Below are 23393 nucleotides of genomic sequence, written 5' to 3' on the forward strand. Positions count from 1 at the left end.
GCACACTTATAAATTCCTGCACTATAGAATGGACAAGCAGACGCCAAGTCAGACATACTACCATTGGAAGGTTAATATTTAACATTTTCTGGACTTCCAAGGGCCTCTAGTGTTCTGTATTAGTTGGGGTAGAGGCTAAAGTTCTGTAACAAAAGAGCCCTACACATGAGGCAGCTCAGATAAGATCAAGTTATTGTAACAGGCAGTCCAGAGAGGGTGGACAGCTCTTTCCCAAGGCCAGCCAGGTTCCTGTCTTGTTGCTCTGCTATTCTCCAAGTATTACACTTTTCCAATGGTGGTAACTGGGCCACTACATCCATGTCCCAGTCTGAGGGAAGAGGGAAGGGCGGGCAGAAGAACAAGGCCCAGAAATTATACACATCACTTCGACTCATACTCCGCTGACCCAGGAAACGCAGTCCCAGGCAATTAGCATTTCTCAGACTCAGTGACCACATCTTCAACAGACTTTCATAAACAATTATTCACATTCTTAGCATTAATACAGAGGCCTGAAGGAATTAGCATCTGGAAGCGAGACTAAGAGCAAAGGGAAGGATTAATGGTGATGTGTGTAGGGGATAAAAGGGCAAATAAGGTCTCCAGGCAACCCCTCTGCTGGTCTGGTTACATGTGGCTTCCTCCTCTGAAAATTCTCTTCCCTGGGTAATTCCAGTTGGACAGTAATTAACTGCAGAAAAAAACTGAACAACACCCTGCCATCTTAAGCTCTATCCAGCATTCCTCTCTGGCCTACCCATTTGGACCCCAGAATCACCTTTTAAAGGTAGCCCAAAGATTAAAAGCTGAAACTAGGAAAACCCAAGTTCTATCTCCAGTTTTACCAATCAGGCCATAGGAATGTGCATTCCTCTAACCTCAGCTTTCCTTCCCATAAAATGAGGGCATGAACAAGATGACCAGGAAGATCTCTTCCAGCTCTTATACTTAAATGGTCTGAATCTCGGTCTTGTCTTTGCACTTAGGTCAATTAAAAGGTCATTGCTAGCCTGGGCATGGTGGCTCATGCCTGCAATCCCAGCACTTCGGAAGGCCTAGGATGGAGGATTGTTTGAGGCCAGGAGTTTGAGACTAGCCTGGTCAACATAGTGAGATACTGTCTCTACAAAAATTAAAAAAAAAAATTTTTAAGCTCATTTCTAAAGCAGTGATTAATGTATGTGAACACTGCAAAGAGCTATCACTACATAACTTTGGGATTTATTATAATAGTTTTAGGATATCTCCAAAGAAAAGTGGTCTAGAGATAAGTGAAAGAATGGTATCCTCATAATCATTTCACACAAACTCTGAATGCAATATAATAGGTAATATAGTTTTCCCACTATAGATTTTATATGGAGTTTCACTCAAGGCTTTGCTTAAGAAAATATTTCCATATTAAATGGTTTTGAAAACCATTATACAAGAAATTCTAACAGCCCTGTGCTCTTAAGGAAACTCTGGAGCAAGCATAATTTTCCCCCCAAAAACTACTTTGTAAACTAAGAGTCAAAAGGCACAAAGGAATAATACAATCATACGTATTTAAATTTTTCTTTTTCCTTCTGATTATTTTAGGCAAGAGCTAGTGTTTTAAGGAAATACACTCCAAAGAACTAAGTTAAAGTTTGAGAGATATATATATATATATATTTTTTTCTTTTCTTTTTTTTTTTTTTTTTTAAGAGACGGAGTCTCACTCTTGCTCAGGCTAGTCTTCAACTCCTGAGCTTAAGCAATCTTCCGGCCTCAGCCTCCCAGAGTGCTAGGATTACAGGCATGAGCCACCACGCCTGACCTTAAAAGTTTGATTTTAAGACCTAGAGGGACAGCAGACTAGTTTCTTCTTGATGGGTGTGTATCATTTTGAAAGAAAGGTTCATAGAAAGAAAGGATAATCCTTCAACATCTTAACTGTCAACATCTTATCAGTCTTCAATCCTTAGACACAGAATCTTACCAATATCCTGAAAACTTCTAGGCTTCCAAACTAACCAGGCCGTTCTTCTGCCTTAGGATCATCCAATTTTCCATCATGTTACAACTCTCCTCTAGCTTCAATATACACCTAGACCTTAACCATCTGAAAACTGTCTCCATTTAGGACACTCCCTGTGAAAAATTCTACTCTGAGAATATTCTCTAGTGTTTCCACATAGGTCCTCTGCCAACTTCACACACCCATAAATTCTACTTCATAAGCCCAGTGTTCCCTAAAAAGAGAAATCATATCAATATAACTTTAAAATAAGACACAAACCTTCATGAAAATCTAGTTGTCAAATTTATTTTTATTAGGCTGCCATTTTTTATGAAGGATTCCTAAGACTAATGTTTCTTGACATGCAAGAGTTAGCATTCATAGCTTAAGTTACTATAAATACTGCTGCTTGGAAGCAGTACAACTGTTTTAGAGTTTTAAAACTACAGACTTTTATTACTCAAATCTTATGCAATGTATGTAAAAATCAGAAGGTTCTGAACAGCTGGTTAGGAAGGTAGCCAAGATGCAGGAAAGATGTCTGGGCCTCCTTTTCAAGGGCAGCCAACTCTTGAACGGTAGGTGCCAAAATATCCACATGGCCTTTATAGTTTCCACCTGCATCACACACACAAATTACAAAGTAATGTAAATGACATGCTTGAAATAACTTGTTGCCAATGCTTTGGCTCAATTATATCACTTTAAACATTGCTTCTAGCAATAAAAATGAACTACTAGTCAAGTTACCTCCAGAACTTTTGACTTTGAAAAATGTTAAATCAATTATTTTAATATAAATAAATGATTAGGTCTCACAGCCGTCCCAATCCCCTACCAATCCCTCTCACCACCCCCCCCACCCGCCCCCAACGGTTTGGAAACCACTAGTTTAACCTGAATCTTAAAAATTTTCAGGAATAAGCCAACTAAGAGCATCCCAGGCAAAGGAATAGCATGCTCAATTACCACCTGAATTAAGTCAAAGGCTTCTGATTCCTTGTTCAAATCACCTATTATACTCTTGTTTTCTAATAACTCCATAAAATGTTCAAATACTCTTATGACATTAACACTTCAGAAGAAACAGCTAAGCTGCTGTCCTTCACTAACATACAGATCATAAAATAAAAAATGCCACAAGACAGGTATGGACAAAGTGCTAGAAGAGTAATAAGGAATGAATGATTGATATGTTAATAATATACTCAACACGGCCGGGCGCGGTGGCTCACGCCTGTAATCCTAGCACTCTGGGAGGCCGAGGTGGGCGGATCGTTTGAGCTCAGGAGTTCGAGACCAGCCTGAGCAAGAGCGAGACCCCACCTCTACTAAAAATAGAAAGAAATTATATGGACAGCTAAAAATATATATAGAAAAAATTAGCCGGGCATGGTGGCGCATGCCTGTAGTCCCAGCTACTCGGGAGGCTGAGACAGGAGGATCGCTTGAGCTCAGGAGTTTGAGGTTGCTGTGAGCTAGGCTGACGCCACGGCACTCACTCTAGCCTGGGCAACAGGGTGAGACTCTGTCTCAAAAAAAAAAAAAAAACAAAAAAAAAAAACAAAAAAAAAAATAATATACTCAACATAATAAAATAAAATTATTCTTAAACTGAGGTTCAAAACAGGCACACTCACATTTAAAATAGAATTTATAATAATTCAAAGCTTACCACCAGCGGCCCTTTTTTGACCATACGTAACTTTTCCATCAAATTCATCCACTGGTACCTTTATATCTGGCTCAACTTGAGAAATGGTACAGTTCAGGTGTTCTTCTATCTCAGATAGCAACTAAGAAAAGAAGAAAAATTTCCAAATAAAAATTTCCTTGATAGAGTTGCATATTAATAGCATTAAATAAAACCAGGAAGGCTAGAATGCTCAGTATAAATGGAAGTTAGATTTCTAAAGAGATGAAATCACAACTTAAGATTAACAAACTACAGATAACATTATAAACAATAACTCGCTGCTTTTCTTCATAATTGACAAATAGATAAAAGCCACGATATAACTTTTCTAGATAAATGCAGTCTATTTTACCAATTTTAATAAGCTTTTTGTGAGCCTTAGTCAAAGTCCCACCTGCATCTCATTGTACCATATGGTACAGCCTCCATCTTCCTTGAGTCTTGTGTTATAACATCCTTTTCCACGACTACTACACACATGGTACCAAACCTAAAGAGGAAAAAAATATTAACATGCATGGAGATATAGACATGTTAAATAGCCTATTCTAAATTTGTTTCTAAACATTTTGTGTCACTAGAAAAATGAATTATTGGTATGATATGTCATCCAATTACTACTACTATTCAGTAGCTCATTAAATAGAACTTCTGAGAAGAGTTCTTTTTGAGAATAATACAAAACCTTTTCTAAAATGGAAGTCAGTGATAGAAAGGAATTCTCAGATAAAACAAGGGTGAAAAAGTAAATAATGAAGCATACTATGTCAAGATTAATATCAAAAATAAAGTTCCAAATGAAAAAAAAAGTTCAAATGTTTTATGTAAGAGAATAATAAAGCAAATAGGGCAAGATGTAGGACTAGTGAATTTGGGCAATGAGCATATGGGAGTTCCTTTTTAATACAACTTTTCTACAAATCTGTAATTATATCAAAATAATTTTGATATACTCCCCCTCAATAAAAAATCTTCCATGACACCATGCCAGAGAGTGTTTAAATATTTTTTGGTGAAAATGATATTAAGACTATTATGAAAAATTATATGTTGCATTTTTCCTTTCTAAATTTCACCCTATTATTTGTCCATTCAATGAATATAGAGATAAAGATGCTATTAAAAAGTTCATTTATATTCCATATGCAACTAAATTCCATTTAAATGGAAAAATCAAACTGCTTTTATTTCCAACGTCTAAAATCACAACACACAATGAATATAATAGAACACTGAAAAGATTACCTTTTCTTTTTCTGTTGCCACCAGGGAAATGGCCAGACCCATTCTGAAAGATTTTAAAAGTCTTAATTAGACTTTATTCCTGAAGCATATAAGCTTTTTTACGGGAGAAAAAAAATTACAGCACTACCTTTCAGCTCTTCCTACTCTGCCAATTCGATGTACATAGTTCTGCTTTTCATCAGGTAGAGTGACATTTATAACTGAAAATAAAAATAAATATTATCAATTGCCATGAGTTTCTAAATTTTTCAAATACATTAGAAGGCTTTACTTTAGATTCCATAAAATTCAAACCACAGGTATAAAGTTTCTTTTTACCATAAGGAACACCATGGATATCAATTCCTCTAGCGGCTACATCCGTGCAAATCAAGAATCTCACATCTCCCTTCTAAAGAGAACAGAGAAAGAAATTTGTTAGCACATGTGCTAAAAAATAAAAATAAATCCTATCTTTTCACGAAATGAGACTTCTAAAAACTAAAATGTTATTATCAGATTAGAGGTCCAGATACTCATCATTTACCGGTCCAAGTGTTGAAGTTTTATGTTATGATCTGCTGAAACATGATATTTAAGTTGAATAAATCAACGACTAGACTCATTCTTGCTTGTCTTTTTCTTATATCAAAGATATTAAACCATTGCTAAAATTTGGCTTAATCTTTAGAAATCCTTGGACTTTAGAAATATATTTAGAAATTCAAGAGAAAGATAAAATACAACAGAATATACAAACATAATACATTGTCTTTACTCTCATACTCAAATAAATCCAGAATACTAGATATTTTTCCCTGAGGCTATGCTTTTTGTGACAATAGACAAAACCCTAAAGAGAAAGGAACCCCTAGGGGTAAACTCCCCTCCCGTCCCCCCAAATCTCACCAAAGAAATACAAATTAGCCTCTGGATGTCATTTGTGCCTCAAGGCACAGCAAAATTAGAAATCTGGAGGAGGGTGGCATACTGACTTTTGGTTCAGGATAGAGAAGGGCGGCACAGCTGCTGAAATGAATCCATTCGACATGCTTTCACATCTCCATCAATTACGCTCAGCATGGAAACATCATCCAAAGTTCCTGAGCCCAATACTTCCCACCTCTTCTCTTACTATGGGTCCCAGGGACCGTATCTGCACTAAACACGGGGTATGTAAACACGCCACGGTGAATGGATGAGCCTGCTTGTGGGTAGAGGTCACTGACCGTCAGTTCTAAGTGGCTTAAGCCCCACTCACCTAAACCAAGAGCTATATAGCCTGTTCATGTGCTGCAAGCACACAACTGGGAAGGGCTACCCCAAACAATGGCAAGATATATTTAATTCTATAAAACCACATTTCAGTATCTATCTTAATCTATAAATTCAATTCCCTATGAGTACTACTATAAACTTTTTTTTCCTAAAGACTCACAGACATGGCTTAACTATCCAATGATATTGCTTCTAAAAATATCCACCTGAAAGAATTTAACTAAAATTTTCTTAAATTGAAAATTCTCGTTGCAGTAGTGTACTGACAAAGAATGTGTAATTTACCATTTGAGTGTCAAAGATAACTAAAGATACATCAGTTAGGGCAGAAATATTTTAGAATTTCTAGGACAAGAACTGTTAATAATATTAACTGGAACTGATTAAAAGTACATACAACTCCCCTAAGTATTAAAGAAATGGAGCCAACGAAATATCAGTACCTTAAATCTTTCCAAGTTTTGCTTTCTCTCATGAGGCTTCCTGTCACCATGAAGACAAACACATGAGAACTGGTGTCCTTTTTTATCAGGTCCTAGTGAAAAGCACATTGAACATTTAACCTTGAAAAACATTACGCTTAATACTATGTCAAAAAGCCAATAAAATTTAGATTATAATAGTACCACAAAATTCTATGAAAATCTATACCCCAACTTGCCACAAACTATGGTTAACACAATTTCTGTCACAAGCAAAATGCCATTAAAATGAACTCTATGGACCAATAAAATTGCTTTCCTTTCACAGACATTTTAAGTCACCCTTCCCAATCTGCAGAAGGAGTAGGTAAGGCAGTATTCCAACTAAAGTGCCTATGTGTACACCAGGAACCTCACTATCCTATATAAAGCTAAGACTCAAAAAGTAGGCAAAAGACATCATTCTTGGAAGAATCAAAATAAGCATCATGAAGTGCATGCCCTTCCTAAAAGGCCATGCCCAAAAGTCTGCCCTCCTCAAGGTGTTCTAAGCAACTTAGTTATCTGGTTTCTTGGCCGTAGCAGAGTAGAGGCAGCAAATTCTAAGGATAGAGAGGTGCTATTTTAGAGGCAGGTGCAGTGGTAGCCAACTCTGAAAAGAAAACTCTTCAAATAGATACAGTAACAAAAACAGTACAGTTCTGACAAAGGTAAGGGCAAACAGCCTTCTGGAAATCAACAGAACCAGGAGGAACCACTTTGAAACAGCCCCAAATAATGATGCCACTTAACTATGCTCCATAGTAAATTGGATTCAATAAAGTATACTTGAGAACTCAAGGAAACAATATATTTTGAAACATATCCATTCAAAATGACTAATACAAAAATTAATTATGCAGAGGTGAAATAACAGCAAACCAGAACTTCTATAAGCATACAACTGAGGTTTTATTACATTCTGAATTCAAGTAATTTAGGGAAGTATCATATATATACATTCTTACTTTGTTGCTGAGGTATGTGTGCGTGTGTGGGGGGCGGCAGGGATCCTTTAATCCCTTCTCTTAAACTCCTGTAATCTGCTATATATTGTATTTTGATTTTAGCAATGGATTGATAAACTTGTTTCCTAGGCAGAGGTTACCAGAATACTTAGGGAAAGAGGATAAAAGGAGTATTACTATTTAGTATTACTATTTGATTGACAGTACTCCTAACTACATACTCAACTCCTCCATTCAAAACATGGACAGGAAGAAAATATTTATTACAAAAGTCACTATAACTAAAACAACCAAGTAAGTCTGTTTGCCAGGACTTGGGGAAAAAACGTGTTACTACACTGTTCACTGGAATCAACCATGTAATGTCTTTATATGACCATTAGTTCAAACTTTTAAATTATTCAAATTTTCTATATCCTTTCTGAGTTTTCCATCTCCTTGATGAACATCAATTATGAAGAGGGATGTTAGTCTTCCCCCACTACAATAATGATATTTTTTTTGTTATCTTGTGTATCTGTCGATTTTTACTTTATAAATTTTTCCAACATTTATGTTATCAGACATACAGAAAAACTACAAGAATTTTAACACTGAACAGCTGTATACTCACTATCTTGATTAGCCTCATATCTATCCATCAACTCGCTTTTATATTTTGATACATTTCAATGTAAACTGCAAATATCAGTACACAGTTTAGCACGCATATCATTAGGGTTTAATATTTCCTTGTGTTTTTTTTTTTTGAGGTAAAAATTGCATATAAGAAAATGTACAAATCCTAAGTATATATTTATTTGCTGAGCTTTGACAAAATTCCATCAAGATACAGAATATCACTATCACCCCACAAAGTACCCTCATACCCTTTCCCAGTCTAGTATTCCACTGTGCAAGTATTTCACATTTTGTTTAGCCATTCTCCTACTGATGGACACCTAGTGTGTTTTCAGTTTTAGGCTATTTAATAAATAAAGTTGCAATGACCATTCTTGCACATATCTTTTTGTCAGTAAGTCTTTTCATTTGTCTTAGGAGTCAAACTGCTAGGCCATAAGATAGCAATGTTGAACTTTATAAAAGACTGCAAGGCCCTTTACCAAAGTGGTCATACTGTTTTATATTCTCACCAACAGTGTAAGAATACTCTAGTTGCTCCATATCCTTTTCAAAATTTGGTGTTGTATTTTTAGTTTAGCATGTACAGTAGTATCATATTGTGATTTTATTTTGCATTTCCATAACAACAAATTGAGAATTTTTTCATATTGGTTTACATATTTGATATTTTAAGAAGCATAAAATCAGAATCCTTTTATCTTCATTGTGGATTAAATATGTTATTACATAGCAACCCTCTTTGTTTCTAGGAATACTTTTGTCTTAAAGTCTATTGTATCTCTTATTAATACAGCTTATTAAGAAAGCTAGCTTTCTTTTGGTAAACACTTTTGCTGATATATCCATAAATATTTTTTCATTACTTTTCCTTTCTATCATTCCATGTCCTCAGGTTTTAGGTATGTTCCTTATAATCGGCATGTAGGTAGATTTCATCCGGTCTAACAATCTATGCCTTTTAACAGAAGATTTCAGTCCACTGACAGTGTTTACTGATACATTCAGATTTTTCCACCACTGATCTTTATTTTGTAATTTCTAACTATCATTTTTCTCTTCCTTTCTTAGCCTTGTTTAGATTAGGGTTTTTTTCCCTCATTCCCTTGTTCCCCATTTACTGATTTGAAAGATATGCATTCTATTATTTTAGTGACTACACTTTAAATTTTAATGTTAAAGTTAGTAACTTTATCCTTCTCCCAAATGATATAAAAGCCTTAGAATGCTGAGATTCATGCTCACTGTAAAGAAAACATACCTATGTGGGAAATTCTCTCAGTGTTTTTCCTAGGGCTGATCATATGGAAAAGTACTGGATAAGCACAGATACTTAGGATGCGCCGTGATTGCTTTAAATTCTGTGCATGCATTCTAAATTACATCAACACGAGATTAATAATCTATTAAATGAGGAAATAAACACAATTTATTTCAAGTGAGAAAAAATTACCTCCTCCTTGTTGCATAAAATACTGCTCCAAGTTATCACAGTCAATTTTGGTTCTACAGAAGATAATTGCTTGATCCATCTTGTGTTCCTTGATTGCCCGGACAGCATACTCCCCCTTCAGGATTTTAACAGCTTCAGACCACATTTCTTGAATACAACAACAAAACCCAAAAGAATTTTAATCTGACTTTGTCATGAACACATGTAATTACAGTCATAGACTTACTGCTTAATTCTCCTAAAAAATTCTACTGTAATACAAATATTATAGTTAAGGACAAGAAGTAATAAGATAGGGTTATATAGGTTAATTCATTTGTTTATTTGTTTTTATTAATGTTTTTTATGCTACTTTATGGGATACACCAATACCTATGACTATGCCTCTTATGAGAGAACACACACATACACACAGACAAATTAACAGAAATACATACCCAAACCTTTGTTCTTATTAATCAGTCTGCTTTGCATTAACGTCCCTTAATGCTCAATGAATGTTTTATACAATTAGTTTAACCCCTCTTAAAAACAGTTAATGTACTTTCTAAATCAATCTAAACACCAGAAAGTTCATACTTCACTCTGGAATAAAAACCTTAGCATCAAACCTACTTAATAATTTCTTAGTCACTGTCCTCCAAAATCTTCTCTATTTTTTAGTGTGAAGCTGTGCTATAGTTGTTACTTCTCAACTATCTAACATAAGATACATAAGATGTGACCCAACATATGCCTAAGGTCTCTCTGTTCATCTCTAATTGTAATATAAACTAAGTAAAACTTTTATAAGGAAAATATAGGGAGTAAAAATTGGAATTTTATAAAATGTAGTCTCAAACAGTATAATAGATTTTGAACTACCAGTTAGCAGTGTCTCTGCTCCCCGCCAGTAATATGGATAATTGAGCATGTATCTTGTTAATTTGGAGCTACACATAAAATGGAGTTCAAAGGAACTTTCTTTAATTCAACCATGAAGCAAATGTGGTCTGACCTTTGCCAATGATCTAACTGAGACATGTAAAGTCAGACATACAGCCTAGTGGGCTTACGATCTACTCTTCTAGGTTCTCTAAGTAACATCCTTGTATCATGAAGCACCATCCTCGTATCATGATGTACCTTGATATATACTCGAAAAACAAATTGTCTCAGCTTTGCATAGAAGCATCTTCCTTGAGTTGGGATTTAACATTAGGCTTTTTAAAAATTGGCGAATATTTAATGGGTACAGAGTTTCAGTTTGAAAGGATGAAAAAGTTCTGGAGATGGATAGTGGTGATGATTGTACAACAATATGAGCGTACTTAATACCGCTGAACTATACACTAAAAAGTAGTTAAAATGGTAAATTTTATGTTATGTGTATTTTACCACCAAAAAATATGAATAAATGACTTTCAAGAACATTTTGGTATCTTTTGCAAAGTGGTAGCCAAAGGTATTTTTCTTTGTTCACCCAATATCCCTGATATGAAGAACCCATATGACGTTTCTTCTGGAACTCAGGGCCAATATAAAATCTGTCTCGAGAAAAATTTGCTGGTTTCCTATGGTAAATGAGAATTCTATAATCCTAAACATTTGTGATTTAGATGCCAAGAGACTAATATCTAAATTCAGTGATTAATATTCCTCTAAGTTGACTGGTATCAGATTTTTCCCTATTTCTTGTTATTTTTGATGCTTTTATTTTCAAATTTTATGTTATAATTTTGTAGGTCACCTCACATCCTTCACAGAATAGACAGCATAAATTCAACAAAATAAATTAATTCATTTTCAAAATCTTTCAACATATTTAGTTCTTTTAACTTACCTGGACTGTTAGCACCAGGTCTTGTGTTATCTTTTGCATGTACATCATCAGTCTACCAAAAGTAAGGGACAAAAAAGGGATGGGGAGTAGTTAAGTAATGATTCAGAACAGGTGTCATTTTTTTAAAGGAGAATTGTTTTTGTCTTTAGACTACTTGCAGACATATGTCTTTACAATCTGTAGGCAAAATCATTCTTCAGTTTCAGGAAAACCCTTTATTAACTGCACATCTAAGGCAATCAATTTTAAATGTAATAAAAATGCAAATGTGGTTTTCAGACTATTATGTATTTACAATAAACATATCTTTACTATATAAAGTTAAATCTAGTAACGGGAGACAAGACAACCACATGAAACTGATTTTTAGGAGAACAAGGCACATCAAGAGGACACAGATGAGGGTTCCTACTAAAATGCTACCAAAAATGGAAATCATTGTATCTGAAATTAGATATATATGAAATCTTATTTATAAAAAATATACCTAAGAAACTGATCACAAAAGTAATTTTATACAGAGAGGAAAAATAAAAGCTGGAGTCCATCACTTATTCAGTGCCTTTTTAAAGGCCTCATCTTTCACAGTCAATGAAATGGACTCTTCACTGGTATAATATCTGATTGCTTTAAGCACCATTAAGCGCCCACATAGTTTATGAATTAACTTATTCTACGCAAAGGTGAACATTAAAAAAGTACTTACTCTGATGTGGTTCTTTCCAAGCCTTTCCCAGAGTCTGTCAGTTTTGGGATTCACTGGGACAACGACATGGTGTACGGTATCTGGAACGGAATCTTCTCCTTTTAAATCAACCCATGTAGGAAAATGCATTATCTTCTCAGATAGTTTCTTTACATCAAAAGAATGCAAGGTGGCAGAGCAAACAATCACCTAAGAACAGAAAAACCCAAATTTAGAAATTTTTATAATATATCACACAAATACTGATGTGGGACACAAAATACGCTAACCTGGACTCTAAAGACAAGCTCAATACCAAGTTCAAGACTCTACGTAGCAACAACTAGCAGTGTGACTTGGGGCAGTCCCCTCTGAGGTTCAGTTCCCTCACTGTCACATAGAAATCATGCTGTCTCTCCTAAAGACTTCCTATAAAAGCTAACATGAAAAGACTTCTGAAAATCAAAAAACATAAGTTATTATTTATCCCCTTCTCACAAAAGCCTCTCCCTCTCAAACACTTCCTAAGAAAGAAAGGTGAAAAAAACAAAAGAGCAATGTTTGAAGAAATAACTACAGGGAAGGTAACTTTTTTAATAGCTTAAGTTATTTTTCTTTCAAACAGGAAGCAGTACTAACAATCTGGAAGATAAACCCTAAATGCTCTATAGGACAAAACAACTAAGAATTTTTTACTTATAGTCTTCTGTAAAACCTAAGTAATTTCCTCAAACTTCCCTTCTCTTTTATTTCTAAAAACAGTCTTTTAAGACTGTTATCTTTGTGTGTACTATTTAGTCTGGTAACAAAGAAAACATTTTATATAGCAGTTAACAAGAAGATACTGAAATAAAAAACTTTGACCCTGATCATAAGCATTAAAATGTTAACAATTGTCTACAAGTATTTTAAGACGCATTAGTAATTTTATACCTGAAGTCTTTTACCATCAGAGGTAATCTGAGGAATCTGATTGTGCATCCTATTTATAAAATCAGAATAACCTTGAGAAAGAAGACCATCCTACATGAGAAGCAAAGAAATATATAAGTTTTTAATCAGTATCGAAATCTTTTTTTTCTAAATCAAACTTAAAACACTAAGGAAACTATTAATAATTCATACACATACATAACCCCATTTCTGTAAAATTATTTTCTACTATATAGATTATTTCCTACTGAATATGTAAAGATAAGTTCTATTGAACATTTAAAGGTAAAATTCAACTTTAAGTTCCTTGTGACTAAACTATGAAACAGTCACAATAAGCAATCCAAAACCATACTAATACTAGAGTTAAAAGCTTCTAACACATCTAACACATTAAGCATATGATTTTAACATAAAAAATAAAAATCCTCAGTGCTGGGTAACTAGATTAACTCAACTTGAAAATAATCTGGAAGTATGTCTCAAGGGCCTCAAACACATTTATGTCCTTTCAGATAGCCCACATTTTGCATCTCTGACATAAGGAAATAATATGTAGTATGTAAAAAAATTTTTACACAAAGATAGCTACTTGGAGTAAAAAGTAAACCTACCTACCTATCTAGTAACAAGAGTAGTTAAGTAAACCACGAAATATCCATATAATAGACCATTAGACCACCTTTAAAAATTATTTACAAACAATGACAGAAAAAAGTTAGGTCATTAAATATAAAATGTCCAATTTCGAATCAAAAGTGTATTTTATTATATCTCAAGCAAGAAGCAGTACCATTATCAAAGTATATGCCTAAACTATTGACACAGTGTTGCCATCTTAACTTATTTGTAGCTTGTTGATGCCAGCAGCGAAAAAGTATGGAGAGCAAGTGGCAATGAAATCTTCAACAGTTTGTTGAGAATTGAATATTTTTCCTTGCAAGAAGTGGTCCAAAGCCTGGAAGAAGTGGTAGTCAGTTGGTGCAAGGTCTGGTGAATATAATGGATAACAGAGTTTCCAAGTCCAGCTGCTGTAGTTTGAGCAGCATTGTTCGTCCGACATGTGGTCAAGCACTGTCTTGCAAGAGAAGTAGCCTGTCTCCTTAGCTGCTTAATTGTAAGCATCCTCATTATTTCATCCAGTTGGTTGCAGCAGACATCTGCTATAATAAATTGACCAGGTTTCATGAAGCTATAATGGCTAATACCAGCACTAGACCACCAGACAGACACCATTAGCTTTTCTGGATGAATATTCTGGTTTAGACTGTGTTCCGGCATTTCATCTTTACCCAACCATTGTGCCAAAGGCTTGCGATTGTCAAAAAGAATACATTTTTCATACATAACAATATGGTGTAGAAATGGTTCACTTTTAAGTTGTGACAGCAAAGAAAGGCGAGCTTCAAGATGATTTCTCTTCTGATGCTTATGTAATTCATGCAGAATCTAGCTTCTTTTACCTTGCTGATTTATTTCAAATGGTCCAATATTATTGGAATAGTAACGTTAAACCTTGCTGCTAATTCACATGTAGGTTGAGATCGATTTGCTTCCACTATAGCTTTCAGCTCATCATTATTCACCTTGGTCTCAGGTCACCCACAGGCTCACTTTCAAGATTAAAACCACCAGAATGGAACTTCTCAAACCATGGATGTACTGTGCGTTCATTAGCTACAACCTTCCCAAACACTTTGTTGACATTTTGAGCTGTCTGCACTGGGTTGGTTCCACAACGGAACTCATATTCAAAAATAACATGGATTTTTGACTTATCCATGGTTTCACAAAAATTGCTCTAAAATTTGAAAGATAACCACAAGCCAAAACATGTGTTTGCAAGACTGAGGATGTACCTTCACAATACAAATAAAACAAGAAGTGTCAAAGTGAAACGTCAGAGATATCAATGATCAAACTTGGTAATTAAGGAAATTGGACATTTCATATTTAATAACCTAATACTTATATTACATTTATTAAAAATTTTCCCAGATTCCCTATAGTTTGATTTCAACTACATATTAATAAAATAATATATATATAACATAAGGAGTTGATGAAACTATATCAAACTGCTAACAATGATTATCTCTAGGTAGTGAGACAATGACTGAGTTGTAGTTTTTCTTCATCTTATAATATATCTCAAAACATATGCAAACTTTTTTTAAAAAAGCATGACTATATTTCAACATACAGCTTCATCTAGGACCAGGAATCTAACTTGAGATAAGTTCAGCTTTCCAGTTGACACCAAGTCATCCAGTCTTCCTGGAGTGCCTACAACTATATCTACCTGAAAAACAGTAAAAGAAACACCTAATGAAAACTGAAGAACTATTACAATTATCTTAAAATAGCAACCAATAATTGTCTATTCATAACAAAAACATGCATACTGAAGTAGTCACAGCCAACTCAAAATTTTTAAAAAAAGTTACAGATAATGCCATATATTAACTTGTATTTGGTTTGAAATTAATGTGAAGATTTTGAATTCTGACCAAAATTTATTTTGACATCTTCAACTGTCATATATATACAGTCTAACATATAAAATTTTATTTCCCAAGTAAATATTCAAAGAATTTACTGAAATTCTGAAATTAAACCAGGACTCAAATCCCAATTCCAGGCCGGGCGCGGTGGCTCACGCCTGTAATCCTAGCACTCTGGGAGGCCAACGTGGGCGGATCGTTTGAGCTCAGGAGTTCGAGACCAGCCTGAGCAAGAGCGAGACCCCACCTCTACTAAAAATAGAAAGAAATTATATGGACAGCTAAAAATATATATAGAAAAAATTAGCCGGGCATGGTGGCGCATGCCTGTAGTCCCAGCTACTCGGAAGGCTGAGACAGGAGGATCGCTTGAGCTCAGGAGTTTGAGGTTGCTGTGCGCTAGGCTGACGCCACGGCACTCACTCTAGCCTGGGCAACAGAGTGAGACACTGTCTCAAAAAAAAAAAAAAAAAAAAAACCAATTCCACCATTACTCAGATGTGTGACCTTTCCTTATTTTAATCTCTTCTACCATCAATTTTCTCACTTCTAAAGTGGGGAAATCCCTTCTGCTTTTCAAGATGATTTTGATAATTAAGAAAGGATATGTAAAGCCCTTGATGCCTACTATACCAGGTGCTCAATAAATTAAGTTATATTTAATAGCAATGCTGAATAGACTTCCAGGAAAACAATAATTATTACTATTTGTCAAGTGCTTATAATGAACAGGCACTGTGCTAAACATTTTACAAGTTTCATTTCATGTTACCACTAAGGTGAATACCATTATTATTCCTATTTCTAAATGAGGAACCTGAAGTTTAGAATACTAAAGTCACAGCACTTAGGTTATCCAGCTAGTAACTACCCACACTGGGATTCAAACTCAATTCCAAACACGAGAAAGAGTCTAATCTAAATGACAGCAAGTTTTATTTTTTTAATCACAAAAATTTTCAACCATACACAAAAGAGAATAATATAATGAACCTCCATGCTAGTACAAACAATTAACAACATTTTGCATTCTCACAGACAAATCTTATAGTCAAGTGCAGGAGGTACAGTGATTAGGAACACGGGCTCGGGAGTAAAGCTCTTCTTATGGAGTATAAAATCCTGGGCAAGTTACTTGTATTTAACATAAGCCCTCTTCCTAATCTGTAAAAACGGGGAAGAGTATCATGTCAGAGGACTGTTGTGAGAACTGAATAAGAAAATATTATGCTTTTAGCACAGTGCTTAGCCCGTTTCTAGAAAGCAGTCAATAAAGGTTGGGAATCTTTAAAGTGTGGATATGAATGCATGCATGTCAGCACAAATAAAGTATTACATAAAATCACTCAATAAAGTACACAATTCAAAACTTCTGTCAATAGGCATGAAAAATCACAAATACTTTCATTAGTTTCACCTGTTTTCTCCACTCTAGACTAAAAACATAACTTTTTACCAACAAGATTATCCTTAGTCCCATTATTTCGATATCTTACCCCTTGAAAAAACAGAACATTATGCTGTATGGACTTTTAATTCGATCCAATATAAGACACTTACATTTCCATGAAAAATAACACAGATATTTTTTAAGCTATTGTCTCATCTGCACTGATAACTACAAGCAAGTTCAACCTCCAGGATATTGCCTGAAAATGTCAAGATAAAATCTGCTCAATGTATTAAGAACCTACCATGTGCCAACCGCTATGACAGGTACTGTACACAGCAGTAAACAAATACTATTCTGGTTCTGTGTATAACATCTCTAGTATAGGTTTCTGATCACCCATGTGAACTTCCTCCCTCCTCAATTTCAATAGGTAAAGTGGGCATGAAAACAAACACAGGTTTAATAAAAAAAAAAAAAAGTCAGATTGGAAAAACCTGAGAGAAATATTTTTACGATGTATATAATAGCACTATTTCATCAGGCCTTAACTGTACATGTTGCATCATACAGCAACTTTAAAAGATTAGAAACCAAAATAGTTCTATTCTCCCACTCCAAAGTTGACTCACTCCAACATAAGAAACAATATGGGGCTAAGGCAGAACCAGAGGAAGGTAGAAGATAACAGAAGCAGAAAATGTAAGATGGAAAGAAGAGCAGAAAGAGAACCTATTAGGTCCCTTAAGAAGTAGAATAGAATTGAATGTTGCCAGGAATGCTATGGAATAACACTACTTTTGCCATTAGCTTCAGTTAGTACCAAATTTTAAGACATGACTGATGAAAGCAGATCTAATTCCCTAAAAGCTCTGTACCTGGAAAACATGTGTTGAAAAACTTACTATCTTATGGGAAAAACGGGTTTGGGTTTAAGGGACCAAGATTGGAAATAAACCTATTAAATCTAACAACCACTAAAATAAAATATAACACATTAAATGTTTCAGGCCATTTTCTTCTGCTGTAACAGAATACGACAGACTGGGGGTAATTTATAAAGAAAAGAAATTTATTTCTCGTAGTTTTGGAGGTTTGGGAAGTCCCACAGCATGGGGCTCCAATCTGGCAAGGGGCATCCCTGGCAGAAGGGCAGAATTGAGTACAAGAGACAGAGAGCAAAAGAGGGCTGAACTCCCAAGATAACAAACACACTCCTGCAATAACGGCATTAATCCATTCATGAGGGTGCAGCCCTCGTGATCTAATCACCTCTTAAAGGCCCCCACCTCCCAATATCATTACATTGGCAATTAAATTTCAACATGAGTTTTGGTGGCGACATTCAAACCATAGCACTAAATAAAAACATATCAAAACAATATTACTCAGAATAGTATTAACAAGCACAGTAATATGACTCCTTGCTCTTAATATGTCATACCAGGTCAAATTTAAAGTCCATTTAGCATAAAATTTAGTTTGACAAGAGCACTAATGGAGTTGGAAGGAGGACATACTAATAATTGCTTGCCTAAACTCAGTTTCAGGTGGTTTATATTAAATGATTAAATGTTTAAGAAAGAAAATAAAAATTTTTCAATGAGAAAGTTATTTCATATACATAAAATACTTTTTGAAGTCCTACTTTCAGAGTTGATAAACACAGTTAAGAATTTCCTAAACTTCTTCCCCAATAATGGGGATCACACACTCTCAGCTTTGTCCCTCATAACAGCAGGCCTCAGCACAGTCTTTAAGACTTCCCCTTTCACAAATCTGAACTTATCTTTTACCATTATTCATCCTTCCCAAGGCTCACTGCAAAAACTTCTATCTTTCTCTGCAATCTATTTTACCACCATTTTTAATCTTGAGTTTCTCCTTCAAATTCATGGATGCTAGAATTTTGCAAGAGGGGTTTGGATACTTCTGGGGAAAGAAGAGGCACATTTGCAAGATACCTTTTAACAAATACACTATTTTGACTTTGTATTAATTTCAACCTCATTTGATTTTTCTTGAAACAAAACAGAAATATATTGCCAAAATGACAGCCCATAATACCAAAAACACAGTGACAAAAGAAGAAAATAGATAAATTGGACTTTATCAAAATTAAGAACTTTGAAGGATACTACCAAGATAGTAAAAAGAAAATTCACTGAATGGGAGAAAACATATGCAAATCATGTATCTAATATACTTTTTAAAAATTAAAAGTACTATTTACCCCATTTTCCAAAACAGAGAGCTGATCCCGTGCTGCAACACCTCCAATTATCAGAAGCTCCCTGAAATAAATATCAGAATGACAGTTAATGCAGAAAAAAGATGAAAGTCTGCTTTACATTGTTTCATTTGTACCCATTTCTTTTAGGTAGAAATTAACTGCCACACTAGGAAAAAAAAATTTTTCCTTGGGACTATGGTGTTTTATTACTGAAATAGAATAAAAAGTTTGAAAATAAAACGATTCTTTCTAATTTAATGAAATATTTGTTATTTTTTATTATTTTCTGTGTGGGAGTTATATGAAACTTGAAAAACAGTTCTCGTAGTTCCCAAGATGAAGAGATGTGTGAGTTACACATGCTTCACAAAGCCTTGGGCTCACAACTAACGTGAGTTAAATACAACTCGCATGGCAATAAATATAATTTAGAAAAAATCCACAATAAATTAAGTCTGGAGAAGGTTGAAAACAAAGCACTTCAATCCCAGTAGCCATATCCAATGCTAAGTGTGGTAGTAATCAAAGAGAATGTGAAAGCTTGTAAAGTAAAAAATCTTTTAAATCTTCATCCACATACCCTTGGTAAATTAGGATAACTCAAGGTCCTCTAAAACCTAGTTTCAATACACCTCTTTAGACATACATATTTGTATGTGTATAAGCTATCTCTGAAAGAATATATAAAAATCAATTTAAAATGTTGCTTCCAGGATGGATAATTAGAAACTGGAGGATAGAGTGAAAGACTTACTACTTTTCACAGAATGCCCTTTTGTGCTGTTTGAATTTTTCTCATTTCAACAAAGGGAACTGGGACAAACCAATATGCACATGCAAAAGGTTAAAGTTAAACCCCTTCCCCACACCATAAGCAAAATTAAATCAAAATGGATCATTAACATAAATGTAGAACATAAAACTATAAAACTCTCAGAAGACAGCACAAGAATAAATTTTCATGACCTTGGGTTAGACAAAGCCTACCTCAGCTACAATACTAAAAACACAGTGACAAAAGAAAATAGATAAATTGGACTTTATCAAAATTAAGAACTTTGAAGGATACTACCAAGACAGTAAAAAGAAAATTCACTGAATAGGAGAAAATATGTGCAAATCATGTATCTCATATATAGAATAATATACATATCGGCACATATAAAGAACCCTTACAACTCAACAATAAAAAGACAACTCAATTGAAAAATGGACAAAAGATCTAAACAGACATTTCTCCAAAGAAAATATACAAATGGCCAACAAGCACATGAAAAGATGTTCAACATTATTAGCCATTAAGGAATGGAAATCAAAACCAAAATAAGATACTACTTCACAACCACTAGTATGGCTATACTGAAAAAGACAAATAACAAGTGTGGTGAGGATGTGAGGAAATTAGAACTCTCATACACTGCTACCAGGAATGCAAAATGATACAGTCACTTTGGAAATCACTTTGGAATAGTGTGGTGGTTCCTGAAAATGTTAAACATGAAGGTACCATATGATGCAACAATTCTAAGTATATATTCAGCAGAAATGAAAATATATGTCCACAAACAAACTTGTACACAAATGGTCACAGAATAGCAGCCAAAAACCCAATGGTGATGAACAACTCAAATGTCCATCAACTGATGAATGGATAAACCAAAATGTCCATATAACAGAATACTTTTTGGCAATAATAAGCAATGAAGTACTGATTACACTGCAACAAGGATGAACCTGGAAAACATGCTAAGTGAAAGAAGCCAGTCACAAAAGACCATATATTTACAATTCCATTTATATAAAATGTCCAGAATAGATAAATCTGCAGGGACAGAAAATCAGTGGTTGCCTAGGAATGAGGTTAGGGGGAAACAGGACTGTTTATTGGTACAGTGTTTCTTTTGGAGGTGATGAAAATGTTCTGAAATTGGTTTGGTAATGGATTTGGGAAACATAATGGCTCTAGGGTGGTAGGTGGTTAGGGAATGTGCCAAGACAACGGAAATTCACAGACTGGAAAGCTTTTTGCTCTGTTTATTTAGTTTTACTATCTAAATTAATTTAAGATGAAGGTAGGCAGCCATCAAGCCGATTTGTAATGAGTCATAGAATTATAAAACTCAGTGTTAACATGTCATCTACTTTCTTAATGTTTTCCAATATTTTTTAAATGACTAATCAAATAAAATAAGAATACAATTAATAAAGGAAGGCTCTTGGTAGAGACTTCTGATTGAAAGTTATCTGGCTGCCTCAGGAAGTAATTTTGTCTGTTTATTAAAAGAAGATAATCTGGTTGTAAACAGCTTTATTGAGATATAATTTACATATCATACAATTCACCCTTTAAAATGTACAAGTTGTTTTTAGTTTTGATTATAGTCCCAGAGTTGAGTATAATCACCACAGTGGTGGCTTTCTTCTATTTGGTGAGTTTTATGGGGTGTGAATTATGTTTCAATAAAAAAAGTAATTAAAAGCAAAATTAACAAAAACCAAGTGTCAAATCAACTAACAGTAGCTTACTTATATGGTATAGCTTTCTTCAAATGAAAAGGGATTGCTACTGAGCAAGAAGCTCCATAAAATCACTTAAATTATGGTCTCCCTCCAATGGCAGACAATTAGTGACCAGTCTGAATGCCCAAATGGAAGAAAGCCACCACTGTGGGACAGCCTAGAACCAACCTGGCGAAGCTTACCAACATGCTAAAAATAGAGTGGTACATTTTCTATGCAAATGAAGTGATGAAATGAATCTACCACCGAATGAAATGCTCCCTTTAAAAAATTAACTTTTACTCCAATACTGTTTGACTAACCATAACTCTTTATGTAAGAAACACAGAAAAAATTTCAACTTGCTTAAAAAAAAAAAAAAAAAAAAACCTTACCACTTACCAAATAAACAGGAGTTTTATATAGAAATTGTTACTGCATCAAAGTTTATTTACACTCTTACATATGTATTATGTATGCACACTGAATTTCTACCTCTTTTTTTCTACCTTACTCATCTTCCAAAACACTTTAAACCTAAAGACAACAGGCATTTGAGCACAGAAGGAAGATTTACCTTAATTTAGGATTATCAATATATTTCTTAAACTGCTTGATGTTATTCAAAGTTTGTTCAGCTAACTCTCGGGAAGGTTCAACGATGAGAGCTTTTGGAGCATTGGGGAGAAACTTTGTTTGTGCCACCTGTGCATTACCTTAGGGGAATAAAAAAGATTAGGACACATGCAAATCGCACCTCAAAATACCATTATTTGTAAAACATGCGGGCAAATATTCTAATATCAAAATTTTAAACAATTGCTATAAAGTATAGGAAATAAAACAAAATAAAGCTGAGATTTCTAAAGTGAACTAAGGCTTCTTTAAACTAAATCTACTTGGAATAATTGTAAATTGATTGCTATGTTCATAAAAATGACCCATTTGTTTTGTGATAAAGTGAACAAGCTATGAAATGGCTTGTACTTTAAATAACTGAAATCTACTAGGCAGTACAATGGATAAGCATATAGGCTTTGGAGTCAGACTGCTTGGATTTGAATTCAGTTCTACCACTTATCTGCACTGTGACCTTGGGCAAGTTACTTTAAGTCCCTATTCTTCAGGTTCTTTGTAAAATAAGAAAAGCACTACTTTATAGGGTTGTTGTGAAGATCACATAATTCATATAAAGCATTTAACATGGTGCCTTGGCATTCAATAAGCACACATTCAATAAATATTAGATGATATCACCATCATGATTGGGATCCCAAATGCATAAACTGAAACCAAATGCTTAAAGAGTTATGAATTAGGTTTTGAAACTGAATTTTACTGATATGTTAAATAAAGATGTTATGAATAAAGCAGCAAGGGAAGTCTATGTAACTTACTATGAGAAGACCTACTACTAGAGTTTTCACCCATTTTTTTTTCACTATTCTAGAAATCCTTACCCTCTCAGGTACAATACCTGTGTGCTGCGATTTGACAGTAAAACTATCAGGAGCCTTGGAAAGAGCAACAAAACCATCTTTTGGTGGAAACTTAAATTCTTCTTCACCGAAGTTAAATTTTAGTTCAGCATTCTAGCATTGAATAAAGGAGAAAATTAAAATTCTTACCCTAACAGAAAACT

General features: G+C 34.4%; 1 protein-coding gene across 1 annotated transcript in view; it reads right to left on the reverse strand.

Annotated features, from left to right (window-relative positions):
* Positions 1-2289: 2289 nt before the first annotated feature.
* Positions 2290-23393, reverse strand: part of DDX1 (DEAD-box helicase 1) — a 34413-nt gene continuing 13309 nt past the window's right edge. The window contains exons 12-26 of the mRNA XM_069495271.1: positions 23229-23343; positions 22329-22467; positions 19253-19313; positions 15329-15427; positions 13126-13215; positions 12214-12402; positions 11508-11559; positions 9686-9832; positions 6626-6717; positions 5244-5316; positions 5053-5125; positions 4926-4968; positions 4075-4170; positions 3660-3780; positions 2290-2602 (exon numbers count right to left, since the gene is read on the reverse strand). Of these exons, the coding sequence (XP_069351372.1) occupies positions 2472-2602; positions 3660-3780; positions 4075-4170; positions 4926-4968; positions 5053-5125; positions 5244-5316; positions 6626-6717; positions 9686-9832; positions 11508-11559; positions 12214-12402; positions 13126-13215; positions 15329-15427; positions 19253-19313; positions 22329-22467; positions 23229-23343 (1521 nt within the window). The 3' untranslated portion in view covers positions 2290-2471. The remainder of the gene's footprint in view (positions 2603-3659; positions 3781-4074; positions 4171-4925; positions 4969-5052; positions 5126-5243; positions 5317-6625; positions 6718-9685; positions 9833-11507; positions 11560-12213; positions 12403-13125; positions 13216-15328; positions 15428-19252; positions 19314-22328; positions 22468-23228; positions 23344-23393) is intronic.

The sequence above is a fragment of the Eulemur rufifrons genome, chromosome 19 (assembly GCF_041146395.1).
Source record: "Eulemur rufifrons isolate Redbay chromosome 19, OSU_ERuf_1, whole genome shotgun sequence".
In the NCBI taxonomy this organism is placed as follows: Eukaryota; Metazoa; Chordata; class Mammalia; order Primates; family Lemuridae; genus Eulemur; species Eulemur rufifrons.